Genomic DNA, 13,155 nt, shown 5'->3' with positions numbered 1-13,155 from the left:
ACTACAATCTTTCAGGTTATATACATACATAAACGGCCGCACAGGAGGCATCATAATACTTTCAGGCAAAAGTATAAATACAGCCTTTATAATCCTAATATCATTGTTTTTACAATTGGCATACATTTCACTCGAACATGATACTCTTCGAGCACTGAGTCTCTATTACACGATCGCCTTCCAGGACTTCGTCAAAATAGTGCTCAGCTGAGACCTGGCCTACGGCCGGATCCCAGGTCACAATAGTGGTGGTCTCCATCTCTGCCCAGTATGTCTTAACACGGGCAAGAGCCATCTGCGCACCCTCTAAGCACACCGACCTCTTTACAGCGTAGATATGCGGCACAACACCAAGGAATCGTTGCACTAAACCAAAATAACTATTCGGTCTTGGCCCCTACGACCAAAGATGATCGACGACAGACCTCATGGCATGTCCGGACAACCTATGGAGCTCGGCCCACTCGGCCATTTGTTCATTCAACAGCAACGGACACGTTAGAGTGCTGAACTATGACCAGAACAACCTCTCCACTTCATGATCTTTCTAATCTTTGAAAAACTCAGTCGCATCAGTAGCACTCATTGCCAAGTCCGAATACGCATCTGCAGCACTCCATAATTGATCCAGAGGGGCATATTTCGGATCTCCAAACTTCGACCGTGACAAAAAGGGCTTCCCAGCCGTGATATCGCCGGCTTGACGGAGCTCCTCATTCGCCGCTCTGATTTCAGAGCGGGTTTCCTTGGCTGCTTCCATGGCTTTCTTCAGGTCAGCCACTTTCGCTTGGCTTTCCTTTTCAAGGAGCTCATATCAGCCGGCGGCATCTTTTAGCTCAACAACCATCTTGGCTATTTTATGCTCACTCTGGCGACGAGCAGCCTATTCGGCTCTTAAGTCTTTGGCCACATTTAGGGCGGCCGTATCACTTCTCCTTGCTTGTTCCTTGGCACGGGCAAGTTCCGCCCGAAGGGTCTCCATGGCTGCAGCTCCATCTGCAGTCACAGCATATTATAGATACTAGCATCATGCTCCTCTTAATATTTGTTGACCACCCGAAAATACATACACTGTGCCTCGTCAAGCCGCTTGTTCACAAGCGCAATGTCGGCATCTGCCGTGTCATGTTCCCGCCTCAGTCCGGCAAACTCAGCAGTCCGGCCAGCCACCGGACCGTTAGCCGCATGCACATGAAAGCAGCGCGATCATTACCTGGGACTATGATCCTCTGTTTGCCGCCTCTGGACAGCAACCAGAGTCTAAGGGGCTACTATCTGTATAGAGCACACCTAGCATGTGCGGTATCATCAAAAAATTTATATATTATTTTGCGTACCTCAAAGCCTCTTAGCAGGCTCATAAAAGCCACATGCAACCCGCTTTTGTGCACCGGACAAACCCAGACTCTTTCTGTTGCTCTCCTTAGGAGCCAAATACTCCGGACTTCGGGTGGCCGAAGGGTCGCCTTCTGCCCTTAGAGGATCAGGAGAAATCCTCCGTGATGACACCTTAGGGTCATCCGCCCCAGGTGGCGGGGAGGCAGGGGGAGGCGTTTTGCTCTCCATCATCTCCGGAAGAAGATACCCTAAAGACGAACTCTGTCGAGAAGGGCTACGAGCCGGGCTGCAAGATGTAGGTCATGGTTATTGTCATTGGAGATAAAGCATGATATATTTACCAAAACTACTCTTGTTCACTGACAGCTCGGTGGCGGGCTGGCCCCCTTGCGGGCACTATGCGGTAAAGACGCCCTCCGGGACAGGGCCCCCTGGCGAAGGTTTCTTCCCTCGTTTGGAAATCTTCGTTTCCAAGTCTTCAGAGGCGGTCCTTTTCCTTCCTTGGTGAGAGGGGATTCTGGATTCTTCTCCCCGATTATCCTCCTTCACGGAGACACTAATTCCCCCGGTTTGGATGAGTAATGCGTGAAGCCCGCTTTCGGCTTCTTTATTCCTCCCTTTATCTTCCCCGGATGGCACTTGATAAGTTGCGCGCTCAAGCATCCTGGCTAGCACAGGATCCGGTGAGCCTTCGGGAAGGGGGGCCGAACACCTAATCATCTTTGCCTTTCTTATCCAGTCCTGGCCAAGAGCGATTTTTTCAGAATGATGTTGTGACAAATAAAAAGACAACATGTTCGACCGCATAATTACTTACGTGGGTATCTGCACGGTTGCAGTTGAGACCCGCGTCCTCGGTGGTGTCCGGACACTTTATTCGTGATCCGAAGAACAATCCGTACATCTCTTCGAGTGTCACGCCGAAGAATTGCTGAATAGTTCACAGTCCTTCCGGGTTGAACTCCCACAGACGGAGAGATCGGCGTTGGCATGGAAGGACCCGACAAACTAGCATAACTTGCATTACCTTGACAAGACTGACATCCCTCTTAAGGAGATCTCGGATGCGACTTTGCAGTGTCAGCACGTCATTCACTGGCCCCCAGTCCAGCCCCGTGTTGACCCATGACGCCAGTTGCGGCGGGGGGCCCGAGTGGAAGGCAGGGGCAGCTGTCCACTTCTTACTTCGGGGAGCTGTGATGTAAAACCACTCCCGCTGCCATAAGTTGGACACCTCCGGGAAGGAGCCCTTAGGCCATGGGGCATCGGCGCCTTTGCTTATTTTGGCACCTCCGCATTCTGTGTGTCGCCCGTCGATTGTCTTCGGCTTCACACTGAAGGTCTTGAGCCATAAGCCAAAGAGTGGGGTGATGTGGAGACACGACGATAAACGATGAGATGTGAAGGATGGAATCTAGAGCTAGATCGTGGAAATCGAGCCCGTAATAGAACATAAGCACTCTTACAAAGGGATCCAGACTAAAGCCTAGCCCTCGGTGGAGGTGGGAAACAAATATGACACTCTCGTTGGGTTCGGGAGTGGGGATGACCTGCCCTTGATCAGGCAGCCTGTGCGAGATTTCGGCGGTCAGATACCTGGCTTCCCTTGGCTTCTTGATGTCCTTCTCTATGACAGAGGAGGCCATCCACCGACCTTAAAGGTTGGATCCGGACATGGTTGAAGGTCCGAAGCGCTTAGCCTAAGCCTTGGGTGTTGGAACTCGAGGTGGGGGAGGGGAAGGATTGGGCGCGAGAAGAAAAGGACAGGCATTGGCCCCTTTATAAAGAGGGTGAATATCAAGCGTCCTCCGCGTGGCCGTTTGCAACTTGCCTAAAATCAAGGAGTCATACTAACAAACACGATTGGGTTACCCACACCCGTATTGATGGGAATCCCGTGATAAGGGGAACACGATATCTGCTTCGACAAGACATGCCAATAAAACCGCCTCGCAACACGTGCAGTGGCAGGCAGGGAAAAACGGTTCATAATGACCGGGCCACGGCAGGACGTCACGTTATAAAAAAAAGTTGTGAGCAGATTAGATTTGTGTAATAATATACTCTCTACGGTGGTATGTGGAATTTATTTTGCAGAGCCGGACACGATCCTTGTGTTCAAAATCTTCTATGGAGTATACGGAGAAGGAACCTGCCTTGCAATGCCGAAGACAATCTGCGCGACGGACTCATCGTCATTGAAGCCGGGTTCAGGGGCTACTGAGGGAGTCCTGGATTAGGGGGTCCACGGACAGCCGGACTATATACTGTGGCCGGACTGTTGGACTATAAAGATACAAGATTGAAGACTTCGTCCCGTGTGCGGGTGGGACTCTCCTTTGCGTGGAAGGCAAGCTTGGCAATTCGGATATGTAGATCTCCTCCCTTGTAACCGACTTTGTGTAACCCTAGCCCCCTCTGGTGTTTATATAAACCGGAGGGTTTAGTCCGTAGGACGACAACAATCATAATCATAGGCTAGCTTCTAGGGTTTAGCCTTTACGATCTCGTGGCAGATCAACTCTTGTAATACTCATATCATCAAGATCAATCAAGTAGGAAGTAGGGTATTACCTCCATCGAGAGGGCCCGAACCTGGGTAAACATTGTGTCCCCCGCCTCCTGTTACCATCGGCCTTAGACGCACAGTTCGGGACACCCTACCCGAGACCCGCCAGTTTTGACACCGACAGTCGTCGACGGCGTCGAACTTCCACAACCGGAGGCGGAGTTCCACACCGACTCCGACGACCACTCCGGCGACGACTCCCCGGCGACCACTCCAGCAACGACTCCGACGATGACGGACAGCTGGTTAATCATCTATACCCATTTATGTGTCAAATAGATCGTAGGGTTTCTCTGGTTACTCATGCCTCCCCCTTTTTGGAATAGAAATCCTATGGTTATGTTCTCCCAATCCATGAAATCTGAGTAAGTTTCGTTAGATCCGTGTAGTGTATTGATTGTTGGAATGGTACAGGTGATAAGTGATTAGTTGTTTCATCTATGCAAATGATTTCTGCCAGTAATCCCACTAGGGTTAGTGTTCGTCCTAATAATTCCTAGCCAGGGCTTGACAATTGATTTTCAATGACCTACATATGTCTGTGCCATTATTTTCTTCAAGATTGGTCTGTACATAGACGACTGCGCTTAAAAATCGAACCGTAATCTCTTGATATGTATAAATAAATAGTCATAAATTCCTAATCCTACTTCACGGCATGTAATCTATTATTTGATGCCAAATTTGTTTTACTATTTGTATAGGTGCTGTCTGACGATGTGGACGGCGAGGATGAAGATGTCCGGAGGAGGTACAATAGACAAATCCTGAGGGAGCTTTATCCGGGAATGCATAACAGACATATTAGGACCTGGAATGGCGGCTATGGATGCCCATTTTGCAACCAGAAGCTTCATGATGCGTATCTAAGTGTTCTGGCACATGCAAGAGGACAGGTTGTTGGCTCCTTCAAGCAGAAGTATTCTCGCAGGGTGGCGCACGACGTGTACGCCAAGTACTTGGAGAAGCTTCAGGATCGTGTCGTCCTGTGAGATGAGATGTGGCACGGATGGGACTATATGTACGCTTGAGTATGCTTAATACTGTTGAACTATGTACTACTTATGGTTGAACTATGCTTATCTACGTGTACGCTTAATATCTATGTCAAACTATGTTAAATATTTCACCAAATTTTGGATAACTTGAGCACGTGCGCGGTATGTTCAATCTCACCCTAAATCAGTTCGCATGGCCTACATTACTTAACATATTCTAAATATTGCTACATTTGGATAAAATGTGCCACATGCATGTGGACCAAATTTATGTATCAAAAGCATGGATTGATTTTCAAATACCAAATGCAACTTCGATGTGGCAACTCTCTCGTAAAGTGCGTTGTATTGCATGCCCCCTCCCCCCAATCGAGGTTCACCTAGCAAAGTGCAAAGTAGCTAGCAGCCCCCCTCCTCCCTCGTGTCGGCATGAAAGGAATCCTAAGCTATGAATGCATCCCCCCCAGCCAAGGTTTATTCACCTAGGAAAGTTGAAGTAGCTAGCAGCCCCCTCCTCCCTTGTGTCTACACGAAGGGAATCCTAAGCTATGAATGCATGCCCCCCCAACCGAGGTTCACCCTAGCAAAGTGCGAAGTAGCAAGCAGCCCCCCTGCCTCGTGTCAGCACGAAGGGATTCCTAACCTATGAATGCATACCCCCCCCCCCAACCGAGGTTCACCTAGCAAAGTGCGAAGTAGCTAGCAGCCCCCTCCCTCGTGTCGGCACGAAGGGAATCCTAAGCTATGACACTACAAGAAATATGTCAACTTGTGACCTTGACTATTGGTCACTGAAAGGTCATTGTTTTTAATTTGTGACCTTTTTGTGACCAAAAACAGAAGGTCAAAAGCTGGCGGTCGTAAACTGAAATTAACGACCTTCTCTGTGAGAAGTTCGTAGATGTTTACGACCAAAATATGCCTATTGTTTTGTTTTGGTCATTAGTTGTCTGCTCAGGCCACGTCGGATCCGACGTGGCAGTCTGACGTGGGACAATTACGACCAATTCAAAAGGTCATTACTTAGAATCAGCCTGGTCCATTTCGGTGCTTTAGATGGGCCGAGCCCATTAATTCAGCCTTTCTAGTTTTTTCCTGTGAATTCTATTGGGCTACATGGGCCAAGCCCAATATTTTGGCCTTTTTATTTCTGGGCTTTAGCCTTTTACAGTCTATTGATTTCCTATTTTTGGAAAATATATTTCGGAGCTGGTCCCACTAGTCATGTTGATCTTGTATATTGATCACACACATCAGAAAGTTACAGACTCGTATTATTTCATAAGTGGGTTGCATTGTTAGGTTCCCATCTCACACACTATCAAATAACATTCATAATCAAATATTCCAAACAAGAGAACATGTGAAATTCATCAAATAACACTAGATTAGTGTATTACAATTTCTATAGACTATTACAACCTAGGTATACCGGCTATTACAATATTACATTCAAATAGAACAGACAACTCTTTGCTGAGTCGCACTTCACATCTTCGCACTTTTCTTCACGTCTTCGCACTTCCAACTTTATTAGGACTGGAGCTCCTGTAAAAGAGGAACCAAGTAAAGAAGTTACACGCAGCTATATTTGCTACAGATCAGCTATCAACTCGATACTTATGTACACCATACAGAATGTTGTTTCCACTTAGTACAAGTTAATTTAATACTCAGCTCCTTTATTTGTGTCCATTTAGTGCAAGTTCATTATCCATGCATATAAACTTTTGCTCCATTGGAGTCTTCTCAGCTACCTACCCAACTACAAGTCAGGAGGCCACTACTGTTAAACCAACTCAAGTGAGTGAGCCAGCAAACTGGGTGGGATCTTTCCTTATCACTAAAATTAAATATTTGAGCAAACCAAAAATTGATTGTGTATCATAAGATGATCCTGAGAGTGCGGCACCATGTTACCATCTCTAAAGTTCATTAGCCAGCAGCAAAAATTGTGTAACATATGTATAACCATTCCAAGCAACCTTAGCAGAATAAGCAGAACAAAATTTCATGCAAAATTTTGATATAACCAGTAGATTATCCCCTAACAGAAGCTAATTAGGCTCCAATACACAAGGCACAGCAAGCAGACTAAATAAGCCACGGCCATGAAACAGAGCATGGTATTACAGTAGCTCAGAGATGGAGCTAGAGGTAGGAGATGGACTCACCGGAGAGGAGGTTGTAGTCGAAGCCGCACACAGGCGCCGCCGCCGTCACCCTCTAGAGGAGACGCTGTCGCTTCATCGACAGACTCATCTGGTACAAGGAGATCATCAAAATGCATCACACTCATGATCATCAAAGTGCAGCAGCAGGAGCAAATACAAGTTTAACCCATCATGAACAGGGGCGCTAGGCAATCCAGTAGCAATGTCATATATAGGTAGTAATAACAGGACCTTAGATAATTTGTTTTCGCTTGTCTCTGTTTTTCTTGTGCAGCAACGAACGGAGCTAGAGCGAGGGATAGCACCAGAGCAGAGCGGCCCTTGGTCGTCTTGTGTGGCAGCAATTGTTTTTCTTGTACCTAGTCCGCCTAAGTAAAAGAAATTGTTATAATCATATCTTCTATTACCATAACACAGAACGAAGAACTATTACTTGACATAAATGATCCGACAAAATTAAAGTTTATATACAAAACAAAGAACGAGGTATAATGGTTTCCCTTGCTCGGTTCCTTAAGCCACAAACTAAAATACAAATAGAATATTAATAAACGTATTTAAGAGAGGCATTTGGCTCCTAATGGGTTCCTGATTCACCAAGTACACATGCATAATGATGATGAAACAAATCAATAGAAAAAACCTGAATCTTTCATCATGCCATGCTAACAAGATGTCATCTAACCAGAGTGGATTCAAACAATAGAGGAGACATTTGATTTCACTGCCACAATCGTTGAGTGAATGCAAAATAAAAGCTAAATCCTTACTCCTAATTTTATGATATTAATGAACAAGAACACATGTTAAATAACTTATTATTGGACCTTACTTGAGTTACTACTGCCACTATCAAGAAGAACTGCTGCAAGCAGTACAGCATAATAGCAGCATGTTCTACCAGCCGCAATTGCTTGCAAGACCATGGCTGCATTCAAAAGAGAAATGCTTGCACAAGACCATGGCTCATCTGATGTCTGACGATATTGATAATAAATAAAGTTACATGCACAACAACCTGACCTTACTCTACATTCCAACATTGGTAGGTGACAACTAATAACTCATTTCCAACAGAAAAACTGCAGGAATTCTTTGCTTATTTTTAAGAAAAAATGCTACAAGTTAAGCCTTTGTTTAACAATAGGTCTAAGGAAATAAAATGTGCATTTGGTGAGAATTTAGCAACAGATTAACAACATATTGTTCAGCATCACACAGATAGTAGAACAATGGTACAGGCAGCTATTGGCATAAAGTAGAGATTTTACATGAATAAATCACATAAGTAACTATAACAGAGAAAGAAAACGTAGAAGTGGCAGCGAGGCATGAATGGTTTCCTGAGTTATTGCTGCATCGGCCGTAACAGAGGTCGAGGAAGTCACCGTTGATGGGTTGCAGCATCTGTGCTGATGCAGTGTCAGCCACAGGCTCCTCCTCACACTTGAAGTGAAACACACAGGCTGGTCAGCAGAACTACAGCAATTTAGCTTTGGAGATGACGAATAACTCAAATTACCCTTGTAATCTGTTTCAAAAAAAAATTAACCTTCTAGTATGGCCATGGTAATACATAAAATTAACCTTTTCCCTTTTACTTTCAGTGAAAAAGGTAAGAGGCCAGAATTCTACATGCAGCTTCTGTAGACATAAATCCAACAGAAATACATCTCTATACGAGAACCACCCCAAATATGAACAGAACAATTCGATCTAAATTAAAGAATGAAACAATCACAAAGGTGTTTTTTCTTTCTATCATTGTTGCTCTGCTACTAGATGTGTTGAGATGTGTGTTACACATGTCTCAGCTGGACTGAGAAACAACCATCCACGGCAATGAAACAGAGGAAAGAGCAGAGAGGAGGTCACCATGGCATGGCAGAGAGGCCATGTCGAGGTTGGTCGGTTCTCCACCTCCTGGTCCAGTACGCACGTCGGTCGTCCCTTGCTATTGCGATTCCGCCGACACAAGGAAGGAAGGATGGGGGGTCGGATCTACAGCACGCAAGCCACATATGAGAGGAAATGGAAGACATGGCAAGGATGACGTCTTAGAGAAATAAATATAGCATGCCTGAACATTGCTCTCCTCCATCAAGATCTCCTTGGCCTTCTCGCACAGTGCTCTAAACTGTACGGCAAGTATTCAAGGGTCAGAGAAAAATCAGTGGTAAACGATATGTGGGTAGATCAACCAAATGCATTATGCGCATGATGGTAGTTTGCTAGAGTTGGTAATGTGAAGACTACACCAACTGAATCATAAACTCATCCTTGTGGGGCAATAGGTCCTGGCAGCTTCTCATTCTAAATATATATGCTGATTTCAGTGTAGAAACTGAAAACTTAGTGCGTAAAGTGAATATACATGGCATCTTTGTGTCTAAAGTCCGAACTTTACTTTGTTTTAAGTGAAGAAACTAAAAAATAGACTATATTCAGAGCAAAAATAGAATGCATGGTGTGTTCAAGTGCAAAAACTGAAGATTGATTTTTTCAAGTGCTACAAGTGAATGTACATGCTACATTTGTGTGAAAGACCATAGCATTAACTCTGTGTAAGTGCAAGTAATGAACATCTGCTCTCTTTATGAGAAAAAACTAAATATATGCTCTGTTTATGTGCAGAAACTGAATGAACGGTAATTTCCAAAGAACCACGGAAATCAATGGCTATTCCCTTTCACCGTGTTTATTCCACCCACTGTTAATTTCACACCTCTTGTGGATTTCTTCTCTCCTATAAATAGTAGTACTTCCTCTATCCCAAATTATAAGAGGTAGTAATTTCTGTCCCAGCGTCAGGGAGAACCCAAAACAAAAGCTCGCCTGGTAGTTCAAGGTCTCGAGGAAATGATGTAATTTTTCAAATTACTTTCTCTCTGCCATTCTAATGTTAGTAGTGCATTTCTGGACTTGTACTGAATCACTAGTTTTCACTCGTAACTATTGTGTTGAGCAGACACTCGTAGTGCCCAACACACGACAACACTACACGGCCAGGACGGAATGGGGCGCTCGCGGAATGGGGAGGGGAGTTGCGCGTACCTGTCCGAAGGTTGCCGGAGTGGAGGTCGGCGCGGAAGGCACGGACGCTGGGGAGTGCGTCGAGCAGCGCCCGCGGCGCGGCCCCGCGGTGGTGGGTGAAGGCCATGTCGACGTCGACGCCGTTGCCCCCGCACCCGGCGGCGAGCGAGGCGAGGAGGTGCTGGCCGAGGTAGCCACTCCTGCCCACCACCAGCACACGCTTGCTCTCCATCTCCGCCAACGCCCGCTGCTCTGGCGCCCCTCCTCTCTGGCAGAGCGAGGAAGCTAGAGTAGGTCGGATGCGGGCGTGGGGTGGATCTGAGGGGCGGGATCGGAGACGACGGGTTTGGGCATGCGGAGCAGGTGGAGGACAGGGATGGGGTCAGGAGGAGGAAGCGGCGGGGAGGGGGCTCCGATCGATCTGGCCGGCGACAATGTTCGGAGGGCAGGGGGAGGGGGTGGAGGTGGCGCCGGCGGCTGGTTCGTGGGGATCCAGATCGTGGGGACGGTTAGGTGGAAATCCTAACCCTAAAAGAGAAGGAGGAGGGGGAGGCCATGGCCGTGCCTGGCCTAGTGGATATGGGGGATGAAGGCGAGGGGAGGGGGTCGGCGGTGGGTGGGGGCTGCGGTGGTGGGTGGGGATGGCGGCGGTGGGAGATGAGGGAGACGAAGGCGAAGAGGAGACGAGGGAGTGGAGGGTGGGAATGGATCGAATCTGGAGAAAGGGTGGGTGGGTAGGTGGGTTAGGGTTTTGGTTTTTTCAGGAGAACATCAACCGTTGGATGGGCGCGTGATGGATGGCTTGGATCGTGTCCAACTTGGTGATCTGCGTGGAGGTGGTTCCTTGCTTCTCATTGGCTGGCTGGCTCACGCTCAAAAATCCAAATTTTGGACCCAAATCTCTGATTTTTTTAAATGCCTACAAATATGTGTTGCAATATTGGACCATACCATTTTCCAAAAGGCGGCTGTTAGGTGCCAGTCAATCGGCCTAAATTTGGGTCGGTTGCCTCGCGACCCTACGATGTTTTCCTGTGTAACCATATGATTCACCCCCACGTTATACTTTCTTCCCCACCTTGCTCGTTCTCCATCAGATAGAACACATAGTTGACCCTCCCGCTGTTGCGCCGTCGCGCACAACCATAGTCTGTCGCCTCAACGTTGGCATCACCCCAACGTGCTCTAGTTGTAGCATTCGCCGGTTCTAGCACCTTCCCGAGGCTTCTCACCGCCGGGGATGAAGCAGCCTCAATCAACAATTCCAGCAACCCATCTTGCCGGTTCCAGCAAATTACTTTACCACTTCTAGCACCTCCACCGCAAATTGCTCATTGCTAAGGATGCAGCATGCCAAATTCATTTTCCATTTTTCAAGTGACAAAATGAGTTTTTTTAAATAACCTAGCAAATAATTGTCAAAAAATTGGATCAAATCAATTTTATAAAATACTAGGCCATATTTAATGCACAATTAACCAAATGGTTGGGTGTCAAAAGATTTGATCCACCTTTCGTGAAATAGACAAATTTCCGCCGATTCAGCAGGAAGCGGGTCAAATTTGAACTGCAACTGCCTCATAGTTTCCTCCTTATTTATTCCAAAAATCATTTCTAGGTACATAAGTATCTATTTAATCAGAGAAACACCAAAAAAATTAAAGACCCAACCACTAGCTAGGAACGGTCAAGCCCTCCGTTTTGACCGCATTTTGAAACGGGCATAAAAAATTCAAAAAAACTCAAAAAATTGGAAAACCTCCATATTGTGTCATTATATGTGACCAAGTTTCCAGGAAAAATAATAAACTTGTAATATGGAAATTATTTTAAAAAAAGTGTTCTCAGAAATGAGCTATCATGCGTGAAGATTCATGGCTTTCAAGCCAAATGATCAATCTTATGGCCACATTCATGGCATAGTTTGTTCAAATGATCTCATATTGTGCACAAGGGTGAATCTTGAAATTCCAAACAATGTTTCCTAAGGGAGTTTTCATTTTCTGTGCACAGAAAATTCATTTTCCATTTTTCGAGTGCCCGAAATGAGTTTTTTTGTGAAGGACCTACCATATATTTGTTGCAAAATTGGACCAAATCAATTTTCTAAAATACTAGGCCATATTTAATGCACAATTGACAAAATGGTTGGGTGTCAAAAGTTTTGATCCACCTCAGGTGAAAAAGACAAATTACCGCCGGTTCAGTAGGAAGCGGGTCAAATGTGAACTGCAGCGGCCTCATAGTTTCCTCTTTATTTTCTCCACAAAATCATTTCTAGGTACATAAGTATCTATTTAATCAGAGAAACATCAAAAGTTTTCCAAGATTCAACCACTAGCTAGGAACGGTCAAGCCCGCGGTTTTGACTGCATTTTGAAACGGGCATAAAAAATTCAAAAAAATCAAAAAATTGGAAAACCTTCGCATTGTGTCATTATATGTGACCAAGTTTCCAGGAAAAATAATAAACTTGTAATATGGAAATTATTTTAAAAAAGTGTTCTCAAAAATGAGCTATCATGCGTGAAGATTCATGGCTTTCAAGCCAAATGATCAATCTTATGGCCACATTCATGGAATAGTTTGTTCAAATGATCTCATATTGTGCACACGGGTGAATCTTGGAATTCCAAACAATGTTGCCTAAGGGAGTTTTCATTTTCTGTGCACAGAAAATTCATTTTCCATTTTCCGATTGCCCGAAATGAGTTTTTCTATGAAGGACCTACCATATATTTGTTGCAAAATTTGACCAAATAAAATTTCTAAAATACTAGGACATATTCAATGCACAATTGACAAAATGGTTGGGTGTCAAAAATTTTGATCCACTTCTGGTGAAAAAGACAAATTACCGCCGATTCAGCAGGAAGCGGGTCAAATTTGAACTGTGGCTGCCTCATAGTTTGCTATTTATTTTTTCCAACAATCATTTCTAGTTACATAAGTACCTATTTAATCATAAATACATGGTTTGGTGGCGATACGTCGAGGTTTGGACGATGGCCGAGGGCCCCAACTCTAGAGCGCGTAAACTCGC

The 13,155-nt window shown here is 45.5% G+C and overlaps 1 protein-coding gene across 1 annotated transcript; it reads right to left on the bottom strand.

The window, feature by feature from the left end:
• Positions 1 to 6,413: 6,413 nt before the first annotated feature.
• On the bottom strand, positions 6,414 to 10,344 carry LOC147975776 (uncharacterized). The gene is made up of 4 exons (XM_087519674.1): positions 10,134 to 10,344; positions 7,385 to 7,447; positions 7,080 to 7,167; positions 6,414 to 6,453 (listed from the first exon to the last, which is right to left on the bottom strand). The coding sequence occupies exons 1-4, from the start codon at positions 10,342 to 10,344 to the stop codon at positions 6,414 to 6,416; spliced, it is 402 nt and encodes a 133-aa protein (XP_087375800.1).
• Positions 10,345 to 13,155: the final 2,811 nt, after the last annotated feature.

The sequence above is a fragment of the Triticum urartu genome, chromosome 4A (genome assembly GCF_056163025.1).
Source record: "Triticum urartu cultivar PI428250 chromosome 4A, HENAU_Tu73, whole genome shotgun sequence".
NCBI classification, from domain to species: domain Eukaryota; kingdom Viridiplantae; phylum Streptophyta; class Magnoliopsida; order Poales; family Poaceae; genus Triticum; species Triticum urartu.
This window is presented reverse-complemented; position numbering and strand designations above follow the sequence as displayed.

Coding starts and splice junctions, on each gene's coding strand:
- LOC147975776 (XM_087519674.1), bottom strand. CDS start 10,344: ATGGAGAGCAAGCGTGTGCTGGTGGTGGGCAGGAGTGGCTACCTCGGC. Junction 7,448..10,133: donor CTCCGGCAACCTTCGGACAG/GTACGCGCAACT, acceptor TCTTTTACTTAG/GCGGACTAGGTACAAGAAAA. Junction 7,168..7,384: donor CCAAGGGCCGCTCTGCTCTG/GTGCTATCCCTC, acceptor TCCTTGTACCAG/ATGAGTCTGTCGATGAAGCG.